Source organism: Onychomys torridus, chromosome 11 (genome assembly GCF_903995425.1).
Source record: "Onychomys torridus chromosome 11, mOncTor1.1, whole genome shotgun sequence".
In the NCBI taxonomy this organism is placed as follows: Eukaryota; Metazoa; Chordata; class Mammalia; order Rodentia; family Cricetidae; genus Onychomys; species Onychomys torridus.
The window spans coordinates 70,165,989-70,192,909 of record NC_050453.1 but is presented as its reverse complement, the minus strand read 5'-3'; the positions used below and the strand labels follow the sequence as shown (position 1 = coordinate 70,192,909).

At 38.0% G+C, this 26,921-nt stretch overlaps 1 protein-coding gene across 4 annotated transcripts in view; it reads left to right on the top strand.

The window, feature by feature from the left end:
- Positions 1 to 26,921, top strand: part of Dpp10 (dipeptidyl peptidase like 10) — a 1,497,630-nt gene that overhangs the window by 945,683 nt on the left and 525,026 nt on the right. For all 4 annotated transcript variants that reach the window (XM_036202538.1, XM_036202540.1, XM_036202537.1 and 1 more), the window contains 2 exons: positions 644 to 758; positions 25,401 to 25,496. In XM_036202538.1, coding sequence (XP_036058431.1) covers positions 644 to 758; positions 25,401 to 25,496 — 211 coding nt within the window. The remainder of the gene's footprint in view (positions 1 to 643; positions 759 to 25,400; positions 25,497 to 26,921) is intronic.

The following is a 26,921-nucleotide window of genomic DNA, read 5'->3' as shown; positions in this document are numbered from 1 at the left end:
TATGCACATTTTAAGAGCTGTTCGAGCTTACACTTTCCCATCAATCTGATCTCCTTGCCAATATCTGCATATTGCCCAGTGAAAGAATATTTTTAACCATTGATACAGAAGAACTTATTTAATTTAGCTAGTAGATTTTGTTTGTTTTTAATGGTTGGTGGAAAATCTGTTTGAAATAACTGGCTACATCAACAAATGTATACTGTTTGATGGTTAAGAACATTTTGTGTCATTTTCTTGTTTTCAATCTTTTCCCTCATACATTTAAAACAGCAGTTGACAATGCTTTGAGAATAAACGTGTACTTAATTCTTCGTGGTATCTTCAATTATAGTGATGGCAATTGAATGTTAACATTGTTGTTTGCAGCCCCTTTACACAGTCGTCTGCCCACAGTTAAAGCACTGGAGCTCTATCTAACCAAGACATTGGATATAAAGCTCTGGTACTTTCGTTGCTAAGGAAAGGAGATTTACCACCTACCCCAAAAGATATCCATTGAATAATTAAAGAAGTTACTGAAGAGAAAACTGATTATAATCAGCTTTCAAACTGTGATTGTACCCATGATGAATCTTTCCTTTATGGATGTATTTCTCCTAAAGCAAGTATAATCATGAAACTCCTTTTTCTGTTTCTATAGGAACTGGGAAGTAACAGTCCTCCACAGAGAAACTGGAAGGGAATTGCCATCGCCCTGCTGGTGATCTTGGTAGTATGCTCACTCATCACCATGTCTGTCATCCTATTAACACCAGGTAATCTATTGCTGATCCTATCTTTGGGTGGTGCTGTGGTGGATGCTCATGGTGATTTAAGAAGGTGGCAGTATGTGGTTTATTTGGGCAGATTAACATTGGCTGGATTTTTTAAAGCACAATTAGATAACTTTGCTATTGGCATGGTGAAATTTGTAGCTTGAATATTATGTAGGCATTTTGGGTGAAGCTAGAACATGAGATACATAAAATAGATTGGTGGTCTCTGTTACTACCTAAAGACAAATATTCATTTTTTTATTTTTTGGTTTTACAAATGTCTAAGTCATGTGACTAATTTTTGCATTCCAATATTTATAGAAATTATATTACAAACCACCCCAAACTAGGAGTGAATCCACATATCCTTCAAATAGATAATGGATGAACCATTATATAATATAACAGTAGTCCGTAGAAAAATAAGTCAATGCCCAACATACAAAAAGTACACAAAGGAGCATGTGTGCCTAATGCCTAATGCTAAGTGCAAGAATCTAAACTCCAAATATTATGTATTATACATAAACATTTCATAAATAGCATCTATATGGCATTTTCAAAAAGAAAGGGCAAAATGGGGTCTGTGGATATAGTTCAGTGAGGAGAATGCTTGAGTAGTGTGAACCAGGCCCTGGATCCACAGCCACCACTATGTAAATGAGAAGAGGTGGTGCACAGCTATAATCCGTGAGGTGGTGGTAGATGCCCAAAGGGCAGAAGTACATGATTCTTCTCCGCCACATTGATTAATGTCAGTCCAGGATATATAACACCCCAAAGGAACAATCTCTTAAGAGAGAGACTGAGTTCGAATCTGGTAACAAAATTGTCCTTGGTGTTGATTGCATTGGTTCTGAGGTCCTTTGCAAATCTAGTAAATCACAGTGATAGCACACTTTTGACTTTCATTATTGGCTGAAGATTGGAGGCTTGGAGTCTGGAACTGCAGTTATGTGGATGATAACCCAATATATGGACATATCAAATGTGAGAGAGGTAGAGATCATATTACAAGTAATCAGAGAGTGGAGACCTTTTTCCTTTCCTCCTTTTCCATTCCCATTTATGATGTCTTGGTACCTTAATGAGATCCTCCCTGCAATAATTTTTGGACAGGGATCTTCGGGTGTTTTGATATGGTGATCATTGTGGACTTAGTTCTTCCATGGATACTACTTCAATATCCAGGAGTTTTCCTATTCTTTAGTAGCTATTAATAAAGGAGGCAGGCAGAGGTTGTGGGCTTCCCAAGCCATCTTCCAGAAAAGGACAAAACTGACAAGCTTCTGTAGCTCACCTGAGTATCTTTTGCAAAGATGAACTAACTGTGCTTTAGTGTTAGGGAAACATAGTCATTTCTGGAATGGGATTGAGTAGATTGAGTGTACCGAAGGAACACACTTGTGATCTGTTGCTGAGTGCTTTTATTTACACTTCAGCTCCTGCCCCACATTCCTCATTATCTAAGCCCCCAAAGATAGTGAACTTATTTCCTGTTGAACAAAATGTGATTAACAAGGGCTCCATTTCAGCATCATTTACACATGTAATTATAGTGACTAATTACACAAATGGCAGTTATCAATCACTCCAGTGTGGGACTTGGTGAAATATCCTATCTTTGTAAAAATGGTGATTTACAAATGTGTAAACTACCAAGAATAAATAGTTGATAGTTCTTATGTACCCTCTGGAGAGACTGAGAAAGGAGGGGAGGGAGCCAAAGGGACAGGAAAGAAGAGAGAAAGGTAGCGGAAGAAATAAGAGAAAAAACAATTTCCTGGAAAGAACTGGCTCCCTGGGTATGCTCCGTGGAGCCTCCTACTCACTGCCTCATTTGTACATCTGTGCTTTGGTGTAATTGAGCAACGTGATGGCTCTAATAAGTGACTGCCGCATGCCAAGAGGCTCCGCTCCAGGAAGATGAGCTTCTGTTCAGATGGTGTTTCACTTAAACATAAGAATTTGAGCATAATTACAAAAAAAAAAAAAAAAATTGAACCACTTGCTTTTGCTGTCTTGAATGGCTGCCTATTCCCCAGATGCAAAAGCCTGGTTCCACAATTTCTGTGCTTCTTTTGAACACATCCTTCCAATCTGATTCTACCACCTTTGCCTCTGTGATTCATTTTCTCAGATTTTTGTCTCACTCATTTGATGAATGTAATACATAGATATTAAAAGGAGAATTATCGGAATGGCTACACAGCATGGTCTACATAGTCCAAAAGGCTGTTTGATACCAGAAAGGAGGGGAAGTCTGGTGGTTGCTCAGTCCTAGTCTGGTGCTGAGGCCTGGAGGATTCATGGATAACTGTTGGTCTCCAAACTAGTTTGGAAGCCCAAAGGAGTTTGTTCTAATATCAGGAAATGAAAGCTGCAGCAGCGGGATGGAAGAGTATACTAGATGAGGGGAAGGGAAGCTCTGGGTTTGATTAACCTTGTCTGCCTCACTGGATAAGGAGGAAAACTGTAGGAGACTTCTGATCAATACCTGGCGTCCAAATATGCATGCACCTGTGTGCTCACATACATAGAAACATATATGCACATATATGTAAGTCACAACAAACACAGGAAAATGGAGAAAAACCTTCAGTAGGCAAATGTGAAGATAAAACTATATTGTAGATGTTCTGGTGTTAGCCTGCACTGCTGCTGTGTTAAGTTTTAAATGTACAAAATCTCCACACACACTCAATCCAAACACTGAATTGCATATGACATTAGTCATACAAGTGAGAGAGACAACTATTGTTTTTAATCTATAATTTCCCAAGTGTGTTCCACATATTCAAATGCTATTGGACTCCCATGTTACTTTTGGTAGAGTTAATATGAAATTAAAAACAAAATCATTATGGCAGACTATTTAGCAAATAGATACCCATGCTACTGCTGCTACCACTGATGTTTACAAAGCCAGAGGTCTGGGGGGGGGGTGATATAAGTGGGTATGATAGGTATGCATATTTATCACTGGCCTGGTGGGGATGTAGGTATTCTGAAGAAACATGTTTGTCCTTCCTTGTTGGCTGTTAGACTAAGATACAAAGCAGCCCAGGGAACTGGAATCCATCTATGTGTCTCATTCTAGAATGAGGAAATGCTGAAGCCTGGTGTCAGCCAGAGAAGAAACACACACACACACACACACACACACACACACACACACACACACACACTCATGAGTGGGGAGAGGGACAGACAGAGACAGATACAGAGTATGGATTTTCTAGGCTATGAAGTGATCTTTTGCTTTTGTAATTATTGCATATCAAATGCCTGTCATATAACATAGTAAGAATAACAGTAATGATATAATAATGATGACCAGTCTATGGCCACATATACATCCAGGTTAGTAGCATTCTTTCTGTGTTATTTTCACTTTGAAAACAATTATATTTAGGTTTCTGTAAATGAACACATACAAAGGATCATCTAGTCTGAGAAATTACTCAGAAGCTGCTTTCCTCAGAATAGCCTCAGAGTCTGTAGGTAAGTGCTGAGGAATGCAAGCTATATCTAGACAAACACATGTTCATTGTAATTTTGGCTTGATTGCAGATTTTATTACAGTAGCAATTTCAGACAGGTGCCTCAGTCTCCAGCTTGTCAGAATCTTCTGTGCCTTGTGAAGAGAAGGCTTGATTGTTTTTGAAGACTGAGTTAACCAATCAAACATTCTCTTTAAAAGGAAACATTTCTGAAAGGGAAGAAAATTTTTCACTCAATATTTAATTCAAGAGTCAAGTACTTAGGTATAATAAACAAACCTACATACCTGTTATCCTGTATTGGGTTTAAGAAATAATGGGTCCACATGCTTTTAATTTTAGCAGTGGGAAGGCAGAGACAGGCCTCTGTGAGTGTGAGGCCAGCCTGGTCTACATAGGGAGTTCCAGGACAGCCAAGGCTGTCCTACATAGGGAGACACCATATCAAAACAAAAGGACAAACAGAAAACCCCAAAGAAAAGGCAGGAGAAGGAAGAGTGGTGGTTTTCACTTTTAGAAGGCAATGAATATAAAGTCAACAACTATACTCTATAAATATGGTACCAATGACTTCACACTTAACGGTGTAGTAAACCAGTCTAATGTGAACAAATTTTCTTTCTAGTGTTAGGTTTACACAAAATGTGTAGCAGGGACTAGAGATAGCTCACTTGTTAAATTTCTTGCAATGTAAGCATGAATACCTAAGTTTGATGGCTGTAGTGTTGATTTTGTCATTTAAGTACCAGGAAGGTTGAGACAGCCGAATCCTTGGGACTCTAGAATCATTCTGTTTCACTTAGTTGTTGAGCTTTAAGCCAATGAGATTCTTCCACCCAAAGGACAAGGACCTGGAAGATGTTCCTCAAGAAAACATTGGAAATTGTCCTCTGGCCACCACACAATGTGCATACCCACACAACCATACATGACCCTCCCACACACGTACCAACACACTTGTATGCCCCCCCCAACAAATTTTTTAAGTATAGAATGAGAATTTCAGAATCATGTTCTGAAAAGCATTTTTTTTTTGAGGAATATGGTTTACCAATTTTGGCATGTTTGTGAAACAGGAGTGTCTAGTGTTTTTTACTCACAATGTTTTGTAAAGGATATCAATCAAGTTCTTCAATTTGCCTGTCATGTTGAAATATCACCCCATGGGTTCTTTACATGACACCATTATTCAGCCTCAGTTGCCTGTTGCCCTTCACTTCATGTTTCTTATCATGGCTGACTAAGGTTGAAATTATAGAGTGCTGACAGAGTGTCTCTGATGTTAGCTCTAGCTGTCATTCCTATTGGAAAGTTTTTATCACTTTGGTGCTCTGTAGATGAGCATCTGACATAGATTTTTTTAAACCAATAAGAACATGAAAAATATCAAACATTCATTTCTGATCTCAGCTTAACCACATATTAGCAGGTAACACCTTTGTTTCCACTTCCAAAAGTAGTGTCAATTTTAAGACTTTTATTCATGGTTCAAATGACATGTTAGGAAATAGTTTACAAAATCCTAGACTAAGTCAGTGATGTTAATGTTTAGACAGATCTACACTACCTGGTGGAGTGTGGAAGGCATCAGGCTCAAGTAGTTTACTGTAGTCATAGGCTTGGACAAAGAATAAAGGAAACCAGACAGATGGCCACAAAAGTCAACAGAACCAAAGTTGAGGTCAACACTTAGAGCATTGTGCTTTTGTTTAAAGAAATATCAACTACTATTTTCATCTCATTAAATATGTATAAAGCATAATATTAAACACAATAGAACAATTTAACTTTGCCACTGCAGTCATTATTACAGCTTATAGGGTTCACAGCTGAATGACACTGTTCATGACTTCGCCTCCCCCAAAAACCTACAGAACCTTCCATACCATGAGAGACAGCCGTCATGGAAGAAACCTGCTAGTCAGTACCACCTTGATTTCTTTATGTCCTAGACCAAAACATGTGGCTGCCTTCAGCAATTGGGTTCTATCATCAAGTTCTTGTGGGGAACCAAGAGTGGGGGCAATATCCTATACTGCTTTGGAGATGTCTGGAGCGTGTCTAACTGACCTCTCAATGGGGAATATCCTACACATGACACTGGGCTTTGTATTTGTCAACATAGAGCTTCTAACAGAAAAATTATCTCCCGTGTAGGATAAATTCTCTTAAACTTTGTTTGTTTGTTTTTCGAAACACGGTTTTTCTGTGTAGCTTTGCACCTTTCCTGGAACTCACTTGGTAGCCCAGGCTGGCCTGGAACTCACAGAGATCCGCCTGGCTCTGCCTCCCGAGTGCTGGGATTAAAGGCATGTGCCACCACCACCCCGGCTCTCTTAAACTTTTATATGAGAGTCTTATACAATTGCTGTTTTAATAGGGATTTTTCAAACCTCCTTAGTATTAGTTTTTTTCTCCCCTAACCTATCTACTGTCATACTCTTCTTTCCCTTTCCATACTTGAGCCTCTCCCCCAACTGATTTCATGTTTGATTTAATGTTCAGTCCACAGGAGAAGAAAAAAACATGCCTGGTTTAAAAAAAAATTGATAAGCTCACAAGTCTCAGGGATGAACCTACTACTATTGTTTCAAAAAATCAACACGATATCCAACTGCCTCCCCATATCTATACACATAGGTGAGTGCAGCTGTCAGGTTCCATCAGAAAAGTTGTTTTGAGGTTGAGAGTGAAACTCACAACTGATCCAGGTACAGAGAGTAAATGCCAGTGGCCTATTCTGCCACAGATGGGACATCTGTAATACTCCCTTCCTCATCAGTACCTAAGGGACACTGTAGAAAAGGAGATGGAATGATAGTAAAGGCCAGAAGTTGAGCAGGACCAGAGCAAAACAATGTCTTCTAGGCATGATGGGACCCTGGTACTCATGCATTTACAGTGGCTATCTATGTTTGCACAACACTTGTGCTAGTTAACTAAATCAAGCTACTTAACATTCCAGCATGGACAAAGGAGGCGCTTGTGCAGTCTCCTCCTAACAGGAACTAGTGGCAGTTGATGGCATCTGTGAGAGGGAGAGCCAGCTTTATTTCTGGGTTATGGGCCCTGGTAGTTCAACTATGCTCCAGTGGATGGGCCAAGACCCTGAGTTTATAAATAGTACAAATTGGACTCCATGAGATCTAATAAATTACAAAAGAGCACATGAAGTTGGGAGAGTAGGGGAAGGAGGCTGTACCTGTGGGGAGTGGGAGGGGAGTGAGGGGTAAATATAATTGAAGTACATTGTATGCATGTGGAAAATTCTTAAAGGACACTATCTATAGATAGATAGATAGATAGATAGATAGATAGATAGACAGATAGATAGATAGATAGAGATAGTGTGTGTGTGTGTGTGTGTTTGTGTGTGTGTGTGTGTGTGTTGTAAAACAATTCAGCAGGCCAGCAGTTTTAAATTGCTTTTGAAGAATTAAAAAGCATGCAAATGTAAATAAATTGGCCTCAGTAACAGAATGGCAGGCTTATGTTCCAGCCTTGTGGTGATGTATTTTCATAAAAATCTATCTTAAAACCTAAAAGACTGTACTTTTGGCAAGCTGCACAACAAAGGTCATCTAAGACTATGTACTTAGTTAGCCTGCTGTTCTACTGTGTGTTCAGCACATGTAAGTTTACCCTGCCTTAAAAAATAAACAAACAACCCGATGTAACCAATCTTACTTGCTTAGAATCTCCCATGCCATCAGCTGTTACAACCTAAGCTAAATGAATAGCTTTACTCTTGTTATGTTGTCTTCCATGCTACTGAGTCAGAATAGCGTGTGTGTGTGTGTGTGTGTGTGTGTGTGTGTGTGTGTGTGTGTGTGCGTGTGCGCACGGAGCATGTATGTTATGGTAACCATTTGCTGAAAATAGCCAAGACAGTGGATGAAACCTCAAAACAATTATCCACCATAAACATTGCAAGCTGCATAAATATTGTTTGATAACATCTGTATGCTATGGTAAGCCAATTGGGTGGATTGTAAACTCTGTTACAAAGTCCTGTAGAGAATCCATCACTCCTTTTCCACGCCATGCTTTCTCTGCTGTTCAATAAATGTTGAGCAAAGTTTTTTGGTAGAGAGAAACAATAGGACAGAGACCAGACATACACCAAAGACAGGATACAGATGTGCCAGTGAGCAGGAACTACAGAGAAATGAGAGACACAGTGAAAGAACTGCAGAATACAAATTTGGGCTCATTCTTAGTCAAGAGGACATCAGTGTGATCCTCCTTTAATATGACACTGATGCATCTTAGTGTTCTCTGAGGTTTGGTTGATAGATGACCTGACACCAAGCCTTGCTGTGTACATACTGAGATGAAGAATGCTTCCTGTTGCTATTTACTGTGACAACCACCAGAAAGAAGCAAGCACCTTGAGCCCTCATAACAAGAACTTGTATAAGCTGGGCCCCTCAATATTTAATCATGAATTGAAGAAGGGCCCATAAGGCCCAACTTGCCTTTAGAGACTATTGGCAAATAACAATTGTTGGAGGAGCTGGGTCATTTTCTTCAATAGTGTTAATGACTGGTAAGTTGGCCTTGCTCCAAATTCAGTGATCACACAGAAAAGAATATATGGAAATAGGTGGGGCCTTATTGGGAAGAAGGAGGCCAGTGGGGGTGGGGCAGAAAGAGAGGAAAAAATCAATAAAAATGACAAAAGTTCATTGTAGAATTATATAAGCCTTAATAAAAATTAGTTATTTGTCCCTGTGGTGGTGGCGCACGCCTGTAATCCCAGCACTCAGGAGACAGTGGCAGGTGGATCTCTGTGAGTTTGAGGCCAGCCTGGTCTACAGAGCTAGTCCAGGACAGGCTCCAAAGCTACAGAGAAACCCTGTCTTGAAAAACAAAACAAAAAAAAATTATTTACAGTAAAACAGTTCTCTAAAATAAACACACTCTAATAGTAGAAATATATTCAACTGCTTCTGTTTGGATAAAAGGAGAGAGAGACATCTATCTATCTGAGCATAGTATTAGATGACATAAAGGACTTGATTGGACATGTGACAGCTGATCTGTTTTTGTTGTGCAGAAATTCAAAGAGGGTTGATCCCAGTGACTATTATTTGCCATCACAATAATAGCTCCTGCTTAGAGTTAGTTAGAATGTCATGTTTGACTCTGCTACAAACAGTTTCTTGGCAGCTATAATTTAACAGGTGTCATTAATGCGTGCGACCTGTGTCTTAAAATGTCAAAGCAGCAATTAAACTCTCTCATTATGCTTTTATGAGGGGAAAATAATGTTTTACAGATTTTGAGATTTGCATGACCCACACATAAACATCAACATCAAACAAGATGCAATTTGTTTGTTTTATTTTGTTGAATTAGAAAAGGAGATTATGTTATGTTGGTCAGAATTATGGAATGTCTTTGCTTGTTTACTTTTCCAGGAGCAGCACAGATGAGCATACATGAGTGTCACATTGCTCAGTACTATTAGCCTTCCCATGAGAAAACAATAACAGCCTTATGGTTTCCTGGGAGTAAACTCATTGTTATTTTGAAAGCTTGTTTATATTTTGTTTACTTGCATGTCGTGTGTCTGTGTCTGGAGTTGCCTGCAGAGGTCAGTCAGTAGAGGGCATTGGATCTTCTGGAGCTGGAGTCAGAGGTGGTTGTGAGCCACTCACTATGGGTACCAGGAGTCAAAGGGATGTCCTCTGCAAGAGCAACAAATGCTCTTAACTGCAGAGCCATTTCTCTGAGTCCCATTACTGCTTGTTAAACAGACGTATTTCTGATACCTAATAAAAATAGAGTAGGAATAATTACAATTTTGTGTTTGTTCTACTATTGTATTTTGTTTTTTCTAGTTCCCTTATAATGTCCAAAATGTATCAGAACATAATTTACATCACATAATCATGTGTTTAAGTTTTCAAAGATCAGAAGAAATTCTGTTTTTAACACATATCATTTATTAGAGCTTGCCACATACCAGATGCTGTCCTAAGTGCTTGGACACATACTGTTTTATGTAACCTTCCAGCACCAACCTGAAGTAGAATTATTTACTCATATTCTATAGTATTATGCTTGAGTGTTAAAAAATTATGATACTTAATATTCAACTGAAGGGTTTCTATTTTGTAACTTTTATTTATTTATTATTATTATTATTAGTGTGTGTGTGTGTGTGTGTGTGTGTGTGGTGTGTGTGTGTGTGTGTGTGTGTGTGTGTGGTGTGTGTGTGTGTGTGTGTGTGTGTGTGTGTGTGTGTGTGTGTGCTGGGTACATCTGGGCACATGTGTTATCGCATGAGTTTGAACATTCAAGGACAACCTTGTGGAGTCAGTTCTCTCCCGTTACCTTTACATGATTCTGAGGGGATCAAAATTACCTTGTAATGTTTGTATTCTAGGTACTGTACATAGTCTTCCATCTCACCATTCCCTGATGGGATGGAAAATCACAGTGGATATGTATCTGGGCATGCCTTTATGGGAGTACTTGGATCAGATTAACTGAGGTAAAAACACTCATGCACAATATGGGCAACAGCTTCCCATGCCCTTGGAGCAAGTCTGAATAAAAAGTAGAAAGTAAGCCTAACACCACCCTTCATTTCCTTCTGCTTCCTGATGCAGTAAGAGCAGCCTCCTCATGCTCTGACAATCATGGCTACCCCTCCATGATGAACTGTACCTTCACAATGTGAGCCTTAATAAGCCCTACCTTCCCTCAGTTCCTTTTCGTCTGGTGTTCTGTCACAGCAACAAGACAAAGCAACCAATACACATATTAGCTCAATACAATAGCTTCTGATTCATATTCCTCCTTGAGGAAAGATAGGGGCCAAGCTAGTCCCCAAAGTAAGTAAGTACACAAGCTGAGTTCTGCTATATTCTGCTCTCCACTGTTTGAATGAGTAAAAGTTAGTGTCTAAAAAGAAACAAATTGTGGAGAAGCTCAGTGTGACACATGGAAAGGGAGAATTGAGAAACTGAAAGTTATTTTGTCAATTTTTTATTTTGCCTTTCATAATTTTACTAAAAGGTCAAATGCCCTTGATAAAATACAAATATGTATTTATCTCAGTTAAACCACATTATATAAAATTGTATATCATAGTACAGCTTTATGTATTTTCACATACTTTTAGTCTTTTCTTCTAAAATATTTTTATTTTATCACTAGAAATGTATAGCAGATGGGCAGATGATAGTAATAAATTATAGACAATAAGTGAATGATAGGTAACAGTTATAGATGATACATCAATAGACAAATGATAGATCTTTGTCAACATTAGAGTTGTTCTTCCTCTATTATGGTCGCTGTTCTACTTCCATGCCTTACACACACACACAAGCATAGATACAGACACACACACACACACACACACACACACACACACACACACAGACACTTCTATTTCTGCATATGAGAGAAAACCTGAGGTGTTCTTTCTGAATCTGTCTTGTTTCAATTAGCATAATAATCTCCCATTCCATTTGTTTTTTTTCTGCAAATATTAGGAATTCATTCTTCCAACATATATTTTACAGCTACATAAAATTCTGTTGTGTATATGAATTTCCATGTTTTCTTTATATGCTCATCCATTGTTGCATTTCTAGGCTGACTCCATTTCTTTGTCCATATGATGAGTGCAGTGATAAACATGGATGTGAGGATCCTTGTGGCATGTACATACAGAGTCCTTCAGATACATACCCAAGAGTGATATTGCTGGGACCTATAATCGTTCCATTTTGGGCATTTATGGAGCCTCTATAGTGGTTTCCATAGCAGCTTCACCAGTTTATACTCTCACCAACAGTTTGAAGAGAAAATAAAAATTGGCCTGAAAGGACAGAGGAGGGCTGTGGAATATAAGGATAAATATGAACAAAATGTAATACATATATTTATGACAATGTCACAAAGAGACCCATTGCTGTATGTGGTAAATTTTAAAAATTAAAATTAAAGAATAATATGTTTAAAAATATTGTCCTACATTTTATTTTTGCTATAGAAAATGATAATTTAAATAGAATGACTTTGATTATTTCTATCATTCTGGCATATATATTCATATTATTTTCCATTTTCTAAATAGTTCAGACAAGTGTAAATCCCTGCCCCATTCAAGAGATGTCTTGAGAAATGTGGATCTGTGAGAGTAGACTTGGGGACATCTTTCTTTAAATGGGGAACAGTACTCTTACATCTGTGGCTCACAAATTGACTTCTGCATGTCAGACACTGATACTGTATCCTCAGCTATAGCCTCCTGCTTTTTCCTGAGAGAATGTTTCATCAATGACTATATAACTTTGGGAAGACAAGGCTAATGCATTTGTTTTCTATGATTCACAATTCAACAGTTAAGAATCCTAATGAGTTACTGTCTCTCTTCCCATCACAGATAAAAATCTTTTCTTCTGTGATTCACATTCTGGGTGCTAGTGATTGTGTGTATGACTCACATTCTGAGTGATGGTGATTGTGTGTGTGTGTGTGTGTGTGTGTGTGTGTGTGTACAATTAAGTTACACATCATAAGAAATAAAATTTACAAGCACTCTTTGCATGTAGCTACACATACTTTGGGTAAGTATAGTGAATGCACATATATGTGTGGAGTGAACATGTGCAGAATCATTGAAGGACATTGTGTATTCTGTTCTGTCACTGTCCAACTTACTCCTCTAAGACAAGGTCTCTAGATGGAACTTAGAGCTCACTAACACAGCTATTGCTGCTATCCAGCTTCTACCGGTGAATGCCCTAAATCTTCCTTCCAAGACTGGAATGGAAGCATTCAGAATGCTCACCTGACATTTACATGGGTTCTGGCGATCTGAAATTGGTTGCCTTTATTTCAGGGTAAACCTTTCATCCACTAAGCAATGCTCCAGCTCTTGTGCCTGTCTTTGTTGTTAATTTCTCAAATCTGCCAGTGCTGCCCACTTTCTGTTTACTTATAGATGTAATTTGGTACTCTATCCTCCCATTTAAAAAAATGTTATTTATTTTTCATATATGGATGAGTACTAACACCTAAGTTGCCATGATCTCCACAACATGCACCATGGTACACATGTATCTGTAATCTCTCATACACATACACACATATTTATTATACTTATATACACCACACACAAAGGTAATATAAAAAATAAAAGTTCTGGAGAGGTGGCTTATTGGATAAAGTGCTTGCTGTACATGCATGAGAAACCTGAGTTCAGGTCCCTAGAACACACATAAGAGCTAGAAGCTGCAACACAAACTTCTGTAGCCCCAGTGCAGTAATGTTGTAATGCCAAGAAAGGTAGGTTCTGGGAATGCACTTGTCGCCCACTTTAGACAAAATGGTGAACTTCAGGTTGAATGAGCAACTCTATAGAGGAAGATATCTAACACCAAACTTTTGTCTTCATGTGTACATACACTTGAGTGCACACAAACACATGTGTGCACACATGCATGCACACCCAAAATAAAATGGTCAACTACATACAATCTAACAATAAAGCAAAGAAGAAAACAAGGTTTCTGTAATAAACTTTCACTTGGAAGCAGGTTCTAGAAGACAAGCATGCATTCAAATACATCCTGGTTTAGAAAATGAATGTAGTTAGATGATTTCTATGTTATACTACATAAAACGTCAAAACCAAAAGTCTTATAAGTAGAATATTGGTGAAGAATTTACTAACTTCATTTTTTTTTGAGCTGAGGATCAAACCCAGGGCCTTGTGCTTGCACTCACTAGACAAGCGCTCTACCACTGAGCTAAATCCCCAACCCCTAACTTCATTTTTCTTTTACTTTTCCTAAATAAGAAAGCTATTGTTACCAGGTGGTGGTGGCTCACGCCTTTAATCCCAGCACTCCTGAGGCAGTCAGGCGGATCTCTGTGAATTCAAGGCTAGCACCAAAACTACACAGAGAAACCCTGTCTCGAGAAACAAAAAAACAAAACAAAACAAAACAAACAAACAAAAAAAAACAAAAAAAATCAAGCAAGCTATTCTCACAAACAGAAGAAACAGTTAAATAGAAATTGTTTAAGAAAAGAAAAGTAACATTACAAAAGTAAACTTCTAATATATGAGAAGGAGCAAGTAGAATTTCCAGGGTCTACACACAGATGTAGCTTTTACTTTAGTTGGTGACATAGAATTCAACAAGGCCTTGTCAAGTAGCCTGAAATTTCTTTCACACACAGATCTGATCTAGAGGTTGCTATTTGGGTTATGCATAACTGGAGCCTTTCAAACTGACAGATCCAAATGTTCTCCCTTCAAAAACAGGCACCTAGAGGAGTTTCCCATTTGACTGCAATTCCTCATTAAGAATTAAGAGAAGTTAGATATGTTTTGTTGGTGTGCTGATACATTTTTACAAAAATATCTTTTACATTTTAAGAGACTTAAACTTGCTGGACCTCATAGCTGGGTTAACAATACACCTTGAGTATGTAATACTTGATCTGATATACTGCTGGGTATTCAGCCTGTTTGTTTAACCTACCTTTAGAAAAATGATGGCACAACCAACCTAATTTGACTTGGATTTCCCATGTAGTCAGTTTTTACAATCTATGCCATTGCATAGCTTTAATCTTAAATTATGTATTCTTCCATGCCACTGACTGGGGGCAATATATGTGTACGAATGTGTGCTATGGTAATCATTTACTGAAATCAGCCAAAGGGTTGAAAGAAGCTTCATATAACAGACATCTGCCATAAATATTGAAGTCAACATGGGGCTATAGTTTAATAATGGTATGTTTGCAATAGTGTTTGTTCTCTCTGTCAGTTGGGGTCAGTCAGAGCCAGTAACTTAATCCCTTTTAAAAATTCTGTTAAAGATTTCTATAAAGTGCCTCATTCCTTCCTGATGTGAGGCATTTTGTGGTGTTCAATGAAGACAGAGCAAAGCCATCTGCTAGAGAGACACAGGCAATAAGAACAGACCCAAGACACAAGGACAGAATACAGATAAGCTAATCCCCCCAGACTACAGATTGGAAGAACAGGAAGAGAAATAGAGGATTTATAATGGGGCTCATTCTTGGTCAAATGAGACCAAGGGGAAGTGGTAAGCTTTCATTGTTTTAATGTGATACTGACACATTTTAAGTAGTTGAGGCTATCTTTAATGTGTTTGCCCAATGGATTGTGATAGCAAACTTGAGAAATACACAAACAGGTATTGGCTACAAAAAAAAAAAAAAAAAGAAAAAGAAAAAGAAAAAGAAACAAACACCCCCCCCCCCAAATAAAACAATAAAAGAACTTTGTGCATTTCTGGGATAGAAAAAAATAGAAGTTCTTTATGCTGTTCCATGTATTTTTTAAATCACAATAATGACTGACAATTAATGAGCTGAATCAAGTGCCTAGTAATCTCTTTATGAGCCTTCATTTCCTTGAGGAAATAAAGTCAAATACACAAACAAGCATATTTATAAACTTATACTCATATATCTGTGAGCTCTTTCTTCCTTTCTATCAACATGTACTCTTTGAATATTTGTTGATTTTTGACACAGGGTCTCACTACGTAGCCCTGGCTGGCCTGGACCCCTTATGTAGACAAGGGTGGACTCAAACTCACAGAGATTTACCTACCTCTGTCCTCTGAGCGCTAATATTAAAAGTGTGTGCCACTAAGTCTTGCTTAATGTACATTCTTATTCCTTAAATATGCACTAAGTACTATGTAGTTTCTTAAGGGAGGAAAATTTTTCATATTTTTCTTTTCTTTACTAGATTTTTGAGAATTTTATACAACATATTTGGATTTTATTTATCCATATCCCACAACTCCTTCTAGATCTAACCCCTTTCTTACCTCCCCAATTTTGTGTCCTCTTTCCAAAACAAGCATTAAGTCTAACATGCTGCCTATATACTCCTGGATATGTGGCCATCCACTGCTACAGGGTTTACCTGCCAGGGCTGCACCATTAATAAAACCGACTCTTTCTTTCCTGGGAGTTACCAACTGCAAATAAGTACTCATCTGAGGGGTAGGACTTTTGACCATCACCCTCTCCATGCTGTAATTTTATTTAGCTTGCTTTTGCAAAAGACTTCTCTGTATTGTCACAATTACTGTGATTTCTTATGTGCAACTATCCTGTTGTGTCTAGAAAACAGTTTCCTGGTAGACATCCACGACCTTCGGCTCTTGCAATCTTTCCTCCACTCATCCCCAATCATCTCCCAGCTATGGGAGGAATGAGTATGATGCAGATTTCTAATTTTGGGACTTAACATTCTACAGTCTCTCATTCTTTACACCTTGATGAACTGTAGCTCTCTGTGTTAATCACCATCTATTGCAAAAAGAAGCTTGACTGATAAGAATGAGAGGCATGCTAATTTGAGACTATACTAACAAATGATTAAGAATAAGTTGAATACTGTGTCTGTCTGGTAGGATACTACCAGTATGGTCTCTGCCCTCCATAGCCATAGGGTTATGGCCCCAGTAACAGTGTCAGAAGTGGGTTTCATTTTGTGGAGCAAGACAAATGTGAAACCAGAATTGAGTTGGTTAGTGGATCGGTAACCTCCATGACATTTGTGCAACTACTGCATCATTAGGCATGTAAGCCAGACCAGTCATTATTGTAGATAGTAGAGTTCACAGCTGGATAAGAGAGATGATTACTTTTCTCCTCTAGTAGCGTGCATAGCTCCTTCCAGTATTATAAAAAAAATCTAACTAGTTATGATGAAGCTGCCATGTCCTTATCAGCTTGATTTTGTAATGTTCTGTGAGTCAGTTATATGGTTTCTTCAGAAATAGTGTCTTTAAAATTTTTCCCCTTATTTTCATATTTAACATCTTTTGATGATTCAGTACATAAGTGCTGTGTTTATACTGTTTCCTTACATACTGTGCCCCTTCCACTTCCTCCCCACTCCCTCAACTTCAAGACTTATTTTCACTTATTTTTTACTTACTTGTTTTTCTACTTATACATTTCATTATATATTTCATGCCTAAATGTGTTGCTCATATATTAATATGTTTAGTGATGACCACTTGGGATTGCTTGACCTATTATTGGGCTTGTCCCTGGAGAAGACTGATTCTTCCTCTTTTTCCACCAATTAAGTGGCTGTGACTCTTCATCTAGAGGTGGGACTTGGTGAAATTTCCCACATCCATGTTTGGTATCAGCAGGTGGTATCATTGTGCAGATATTTTTTAGGCAACCACATTATTAAGATTTCAAGTTGTTAGCCCTTACGGCAGACAGCCTGCTCCTCTAGCTTTTGCAATCTTTCTGTCCCCTCTTCCACAGTTCAAATCATGGGATACCTTCCTTTAAGCTGGAAGTCAGGCAGTCAAGAGATTCCCAAAACAATATAAGCTATTGCCATTGTCATTTATTGTCTACTAGAGCTCTAAGGTAAAACTCTAAATGTCCTGCCTAGCTATGCCCTGGAAAGCAACAGCAGCACTCTTATCTTGAGGGTAGCCAAGAACTAAGAGCTACCTAATTTGCCTCCACGCTTGCTCAGTAGTAGGGAATTCATGCTTGCTACTGTCAGCATAGCAAACTTCCAGTGGCTGGTAAGGTCATGTGCCCTACTTAGGAAAGACGCCACTATTACCATTTTCCTAAATCAGCATAACTTTTAACTATGTTTGAAATACCTATGCTTATGCTCCCAGGTAAGTGTAGCTCACACCCTTCATCACAGAAGCTGTTTTTTGTTTGTTTGTTTGTTGTATTTTTGCTTGTTTGTTGGTTTTAATAGCAGGCAAAGCCTACTATAGAAATCCAGAATTGGTCAAAATGCAAAGAACAGCTGATTTGAGGATACCAGTCCCCAACTGAGACATCAATAATATTACCTCTACATCTAAGGCTTAGAGACACTGTGGAAGAGCAATAGGATGTTTCCAACAAGTTCTGGTTGGTAATCAAGAATATTGGCAATACTTTCTTAAAGCAAGAAATCCATGGGAGTCTGCTTAAAGGGTAAATGGAAGTTATTAGAAAAGAAAACTCACTCCACAGGAACAGAAGAATTGTAGCTGGGTCCTCCTGGAAGGCTGAGGTACTGTCCTACACTCTTCTGCTGCCTGAGTCAGTCTGCACCAGCCAAGCCCACAAGGGAGAGAAAAGGGTGGTACATGTGTCTCAGGTCTTAAGGGTAACCTCAAGACCATACCCTAGGGGCAGGCACTTCAAGGTTATAGGTAGAACACTTACCTGCTACATCTCAAGGGGCTATTCCACAAGGTCATAGGGAGAACAGAAATCCACTACACCCTATGATATTTAAGAGTGTATAAGACCTCAGTGGTCAACACATCGGATAACAGTAACCCATTCCTGCCACTGGGCTGTTTCTTTGTCAGCCTGTGGTGTCTAGTTATAGCATTATTGCCCTGATATAGAGTAAGTACACTTAAAGTATTTGTCTTCATGTGTACTTAACTGTCTTAGGAAGATAGATTTCTAATGACTTTTAATAAGAGGTTTGTGTTAATCATCCTTCCCCATTTTCCCTCCCCTACTCTGTCCCTACACCCCCACTTCACTCTTCCTGTGCCATTATTCCCCTTTAATCATTCCAGCCATTGTACTCTCTCTCTCTTCCCTTGAAAGCCCATTCCATTGTCACTAGCTAATTTACTGATCTCAATGGTATTCCAAACAGAGAACAAATATCTGAAGATCCAAAGTTAACATCTACAAAAGAGAGAGAACATGTGCCATCTATTTTCAGGGCCTGGTTACCAACTCCACCCATTTACTTGTAAATTTCATAATTTTATTTTTTTATAGTTGAGTAATAATCCCTTTTGTAAACGCACGGCACTTTCATTACCCATCATTACCTGATGGACACCTAAACTGTTTCCATTTCCTGGTTGTTGTAAACAGAGAACCAATGAACATAGAGATGAACAGATATCTCAGTATTAAGATGTAAAGTCTTTTGAGTATGTTCCCCTCAAGAGTAAGAATTTTGGGTCTTGTGGTGAATCAATTTTCAACATTTTGAGGAAACTCTACACTGACTTCCATTGAGTTTGCACTTTTTCCTGGAGTGAATAATGTTGCTTTCCCCCATATCCACACTAACATTTGTTGTCATTGTGTGGTATTTTGTTTTGTTTTGGTTTTGCTTTATATTAGATTCTGCCCGGGGCCAGATGACATTACAGAGTAGCTTTAATTTGCATTTTCTTGATAGCTAAGGCTATGGAACATTAAAAAAAAAATCTTAGCTGTATGTATTTTATCTTTTGAGAATGATCTGTTTATTTCCATGTCTAGTTTTTAACTGGGTTGTTTATATGCTTGTTTATGTGTATGTATACATACGTGGGAGTGGTCTGTGTACCCTAGTGCATTTGTGGAGGTCAAGAACAACTTTTTGAAGTCAGATTCCTCTTTCCAGCTTTAGATGAATTCCAGGAATGGGACTTAGGTCACTAAACCTGCACAGCCATGGGTGCTACCTGCTAAGCCACCTTGCTGGCCCTGTGCATTTTCTAATAAATTAGGAAACATCAAGAATCATTGGTGGGGCTAGCAAGATGGCTCATCAGGTAAAAGCACCTGCTGCCAAGCTGGAAGTTCTAACTCCAGGACTGCCATGGTGAAGGTAAAAAGAAGAAATGGGCCTGTAATGGTACCCTGACCTCCAGTCATGCACTATAGCATGCAAAACCTATACATGTGTTCGTATCTTCACACATAAAAATTAATTCAAATGTAGAATTTCAGAAAACAATTTGTGATCCGAAATTATTTCCAATTCTGTAACTGTTGACGGCAGTTAGTCTGCAGTACAGCATTTCTTTCAATACTCAAAGACCATAGTGCAATGAAAACAAAGAATAAGATGAAAATCAGTACTTCAGCTGTCACACACAATGTCAGTTAAGTTTGACTTGCCCATTAGAGGATACACAAACACCAAGTATTTTTAATAATCTGGAATCTTAACTTGACTGCCCTGATGTGTGCTCTGCATTTTCAGCCAGTTGTACAAAGAGAGAAGAATCAGGGAGCTTTTCTGTGTCATGTAAGAAAGACACATAAGGGATGGCCAGATAGCTCAGTAGGTAAAGGTGCTTTCCACCAGGTTGATAGCTTGAGTGTGAGTTCCAGAATTTACACAGTGGAAGGAGAGGACTGACTCCACTGAGCTGTCCTCTGACTTCCATATGAGTGGCATGGCACCTTCCTCCTCCTATTTATTTATTGATAAATAAATCAAAAGCATAATTACAAGATGTTTCTAAATGAAAGCACATTGCAGGTGTACCCTGCATCAACAGTAACCATGGGAGATAAAGACAGTGATAAATAAAACACAAATACCTAAGCTTCTGCAGAAGGCAGTGGAGTCCAACTTCACTGGGAAAAGATGGAGGGATAGTCCCATGCACAGGAAGCAGACTGGCTTTCCTCTCCTTAGGAGGAAGACTGAATAACTTGATTAGATATTTCCTTTTATTCATGTTTTAACAGGGAATTATTTCAAATGGGGTTTTAAATTAAAAGAAGTATTTCTGAACCTCTGATATAAAAAATAAACCCACATAAAAGTAACACAATTATTTCCAGTACAGAGAATGGTAGAACTGAAAGTCTATCAATTATTTTTTTCCCTCTGTTCAATACTGAAGGATATAACTTTTCTCTTCTGAGATTATGCAGCCAACTCATTTCAAAAGGCCATTTAAGAGCAAGATTGGATTCCTTTTTGGAAGGAAGAACAGAAATACCCATAGCAGCCTATGATCTTAAATAACAGACTAAAGCCTAAGAAAGAACATGGAGTGAATTTTTCAATTTTTGTTCTAGTACTGAACTCAAATTTCCAAAGAGGAAAAATTTAGCTGCTTTTATACCTTGTCTTCTATTTGAAAGTTATGAGTTCCTTTTATAGGTCTGTAAATACTGTTGTTGTTATTATTATTATTATTATTATTATTATTATTATTATATTCTCCATTTCTCTGGAGTTCTGTGGTGTTCATAACCACAGCATAATTTTACATGGCTAGGAAATATTAATCACTTTAATAGCAATAATTACCCTGTGATTGGTTTTCAGAATGGTGTAGTAGTAAGTTTCTCTGGTCTGGCCCGACCCTAAGGTCCCACCTGGCCCTGTGATCCTGCACCTGTTTATAAAATATTCATTTAGATGTTTAATATTATTTACAAATTGTATGGCCTATGGCAGGTTTCTTCTTGGCTAGCTCTTCCATCTTAAATTAACCCATTTCTATTAATCTATGTTTTGCCACATGGCCTTGGCATCTTTCTGCTCCTTGGGCAGCGGCTGTACATCTCTACCTACTCTCCTTTCTTCTCTCCATATCTGATTTGATTTTCCACCTGCCTCTAAGCTGCCTTGCCATAAGCCAAAACAGCTTTATTTACTATCCAATGGGAGCACCTTATAGTCACAGCATACAGAAAAACATCCCACAGCAGACTGACATGCTTGTATAAACACAGGTCCGCACACACTTAAGTAAGCTACTTTGTTAGTCACTTTAGAATCAATCTCCTGGGTCTTAAGGAGCTTTCCACCACTATGACAAACATTCCATTAGGAGGATATTGCTATATAGCTAGTGACCAGAAGAGAAGGACATAGGAGACAGGAAAGAGAGAGAGAGAAGAGTGGAAAAACGAAGGGGTAGAGACAGAAAGAGGAAGGAGAAATAGGGGGACGGGGGGAGAGAGGAAGGGGGAGATAAAGGGAGGTTGGGGACAGGTTAAAGTCTCAGAGGGAGTCTTTCAATATATACTGTCTTCAACTATGCCCAGCTTCCTAAATTTCTATCACCCTGCTCTCTCACTTATCATCAGCACAAGATGAACCCATGGGTGAGTCTAAATTCTCATGATCAAGTCACCAGGCCAAAATACTTGGGGAAAACAAATTTTAGAAAGGAAAGATTTATTTTTTTCATGGATTTAGAGGCTTATAAATGGAGGTCCATGGTGTTTCTGACTCCTGTTTCTGGAGTATTGTAAGAAGATGGTAGGTGGGAGTGTGTGGTGTGCAGAGTTGCTTTTTGCCTCATGTCTGTGGTGTGTGACTTTTCCTACAGAGGCATGAACATGCATCCACTCATCCCAGGTATGGAACTAAGACAAATAAAAGTATGAAATATGAAGCATTGCTTATAGAAATATGCTTGGAAAGGCAGTGGCATATACAAAGGGCATTCCAGCATGTGTGCTGTGCCTCCAGAACTCCATGAACAACTTGTAGGTAGCTTCACAGATTCCTTCCCAGCAGTCCTTACTGCTTCAAAAACCTTAGGAAGGAAAGAAGCTTCTGAGTTTTTTAGCTTTCAGGGACTTTCTGTGCTGCTTGAGTTGTTTACTTGCAAAGTCTTAAAGATTTGCTAGCAAGGATATGAAGCTTCAGTCTGGAACTTCTGAGTATCAGTGAGCCCTCCTCCAGGATGAAATGTTTTCATTTTGGGGGCTATTGTTAGAAGACAAAGGAATAGAAGAGAAGGGCCTAAAATGAGAGTTGAAAGAACAGGGAAATGGAGGTATAGGAAGGACAAGAGAGCAATGCAGAGCAAGGGGGTTGGGAAAAGAGGGAGAAGGGGTAGAAGAGTGGAGAGTAAAGGAAGGAATGGGAAAGAGGGGAGGAGAGAGGGCTGCATGAAAGGGGGAGGGATGGGGAAAAGGAGGAAAGGGAAGAGGAGGAGAGGAGAAAACACGGAGTGAAGGAAGGGTGTAAGGGGAAGAGGGGAAGCTGGGGATAGGATCTAGTCCCAGAGGGAGTCACAAGATCTATGTTTTTCAACTTAGTCTTACCTCTAATTTTTCATCACCCCTCATTGGTTTATAAACCCTGCACTAAAAGAATACAGGGTGAAGTTGGATTCCTCATGATCCAATCACTTCCCCAAAGCTCCTCCTCTGAACTCTGCTGCCCTGGATATCACTCTTTCAACATATGAGCACTTAGAACATTTTTTTTAAATCTAGCTATAGCAGATCTCATATTTAAATACTAAATAGATCAAGAGATTTATGTTTAAACAAACTTCCTGAGTAAGATAAACCCTATGAAAGTGAATATTCACTTTCACAAAGATTTTTTTTTATGATATTGGGTTAATTTAGAGCCCTTTCACTGAGGTTATTAAGGAGGAACTTTGTATGACAGAGTGATATGCAGTCTAATATTAGTTTGCTTGTGAGCCGCCTTGAAGTGTGTACTTGGAGTGCCTGATGTACCTGAATGACGTCTAAGATTGTTTATTGTGGCATATTTTCCTTTCAAGGTCAAGTATATGCATAAATACTTTTGCACACATGTGTATATCATGTGTATAATTTTTATCATGCTAAAAGGTACAGTAAGCAAAGTCTGTAAAACTTGTTCAGAAGGCAAAGTACTTGCCTATGATGTATGTGAGAGTCCCTTCGTTCAAACCCCCAGTCATACAAAAGATTGAGATTTTTTTAAAGAGTATTTTATTAGTTTGAATTACTAGAGGCGATGGCAACCAATCTGTTGCTGTGGCTTTCTTTGGCATCTTGGGCAAGATAATCTCTAGGACTCTCTGAAATCCTTCAGCATCCTGCATCCTTACTCCCATCAGTCTGAGGCTTTGTTTTGTCAGTGTAAGTCCCTCTGAATAGACAGGTCTCCTGCTTCCACCAATACTTGTCATTTGAAACCTTTTGTTAGAATTCAGGAAATCTGATATGTTTAGAATTATTTTGATTTATATGTAAGTTTATGTGTGTGAATCTCATGTGGGCAAGTGCTCATAGAGGTCAGGAGAGGGCATCAGATTCTCTGCAGCTAGAATTGCAGGAAGTCTTGAGCTCTCCAATGTGGGTGCTGAGAACCAAACTTGAGTCCTCTGGAAAAGCAGTGCTCTTAACTGCTGAGTTCTCTCTGACCCCAAGAAAGTTCAAGTTTTGACCTTTTTGATTCCTTGGTAAACAATCAGATGCATGTCTTTGTCAACCATATTCTTCTCACATCTGCATACAATCATGTCTGGTGCTAAAGTAGAAATCAGATAACTCACATAATTTTTAAAAGTTATCTTGGCAGTCATAGTGTTGGTTAATGGATTCATTGGACTGTGTTTAAAATAAGTGACTGCACTACACACTACAGAGAAGCCATGCCAAGCTCTTGGTATAGAAAGTGCTGAACTTTTAAAGATAAAATTGAATGAGAATAGTACATATCTTTGGCATTTTGTTTTCAGTCAGAGAGACGGTCAGAACTAAAAGGTCACTAAGAAGAATACACTCATTCACAAATAAACAATGCTACTCTTTTTCAAGAAAGTGACAAATTGCTTTATATAGTCCCTTGAATGTAAAGGGGTGTTACAAACACAGCTTTGTAATTCAAGCCATAGTCTTCCATTTCTGGGTTTTGGAATGTAATAAGCAAATCAAACCATGCTCATCTTCTGGAGGTTAGTGTGCAATATTTGTTTTCTTTGTAGCTTTTCATTCTTTGAACTTGGCACTAAAGAATATGATTCACTTAGCATTTGCTAGGTAGTAATTGTGTGGGAGAATTTTGTATTCATTCTATTTATTTGAGTTGTCTTGGATTAGATAGCTCTCTCTTACCTTTGAAGGGCCATCACCTCTCTCATATTTAACATTTTACAAAAATGCTAAGTTTACAGTTAAATAGCACAAAAAGTGGGGAATGACTTATGATTAAAGATGCAAAAGTGGTTCTTGTTCTTGGCTGTTTTTGTACTGTGTGTGTCAATGTATGTCTTGGGATAGATCTATTAAATTGATGTCAAATTAAAACAATTTCATATTAAAATTCTATGATTATTTAAAAATTTGAGGCCAGGTATGGTAGTACACTTCTAGCATGTTACTGCATGGGAGCTGGAGGCAAGATGATCAGGAATTCAAGGTCAGTCTCCATTTCCTAAGACCCTTTCTTCCAAACAAAACAAAGCTTCCAGAAACAATCTTTGAGTGTCAAAATCTACTTCAAATGCCCACTTCAGATTGATGTCTTGTTAATGTATATTTTGAAGCAAAATGTTTTAAATCTTATATCTCATTCTTGTAAGAAAAACGGCACAAAAAGTTCCTGAGTTTGTATTTCTTTCCTTTTCAGATGAGCTAACAAATTCTTCAGAAACAAGATTGTCACTAGAGGAGCTTTTGGAGAAAGAATTTGGATTTCATAATCCAGAAGCTCGGTGGATCAATGGTAGGTGTAAAACTTTTCATATATTCTGTTAGTTTTGAATTCTGTTAAACTAAAATTAAAAAAAATGATGCTTGAAGTGGATGTACTGATGTAACTCTTCAATATTCACAAAGGTATTTTTTAATCAGTTCAGAACGAGTTTCTCAACAATGCATCACTACACCTATAGCTGTCTCCTGTATCTAAAGCTGACTGTCATGTGTCTGCTATTCTTTGTCTTTTTCTCTGCCCCAGAAATAAAACCACTTCAGCTTTCTTTAAAGTTTAGAATTAAAATAAGAAAATATAACAGAACTGCTCTGTGTGGTAACTTGAGCCATTGTTTGTCTTAATGGATGCTAATAAGAGGAGTTACTAGCTAAACTAACCAGGAATAAATGTATTTGTGAGGATAGTTGCAAGTCTGTGTGTGTGTGTGTGTGTGTGAGTGTGTGTGTGTGTGTGTGTCTAATTTGTCTGGGTGTGCTAATCATCTCAAGTGGAAAGAGTTAATTGTTGATATTACTTTCAGGTGTAATACTTCATTTAATTTTAATAAGAGATCATTTCTATCACATAAAGATGATCTTATTAATGATCCATTTCTTCTTAAAATTTCTAACAAACCTTCAGAATGGCTACTGTAAATATGTAGAAATATTTTCATTGAGATATTTAGACATTGGTTTTGGTTAATTTGCTGTATTATATGATGCTCTTATTGCAAGTTCTTTATAATAGTCTTAATAATTATTAATTTCTAGATACTGTTAAAAGAATGTACATTAAATCATGAGGGCAAGGATCATATCAAAATTGTTTATCTTATCTCATGATAATTATTGGAAATAATCAAGAACATGGATATATCTTTTAAATAAATAAATGAATGAATGCCTTTAATTGACACTGACTGCCATTTCTTTCCAGAACTGACATTAATATGTCAGTTAATACTGGTTGGAAGGTGACTGTGTGTCCTGGTGTTTTATGACAGATAGAGACTACAATACAGGGATTTTTCTTAATGTATTTTTAATTTGAGACCAGTTGTCTAAAGAATTTCACCTTTTCTCTATGATCATTTACATTATATAATGTTTTACCACAAATGAGTATATTGTTAAAGATGGCTGATAAAATAGCTATTATCAAGGACTGTTCTGATGTACAGGTCTCCCACTGATCAGTATTCCCAGTATGTTGTTGCAGTTTTGTAAATTGTCCATATAATTGTCAACACAATGTTTTCATCAAAGGAGTTTATGAAAGGGATGATTCTAAAATTTCTTAAACATTAGAACGTTGCAAATTATTAGACTTGAAATGATGATTCATCCTCCTTTCTATTAACCATGATTTTGAACTAAACTGTAGACATTGCTATGATCAGACTTTAGATTGGAAGAAAAAAAATCATGGCCTTTAACCCCCTTCTTAGACTAG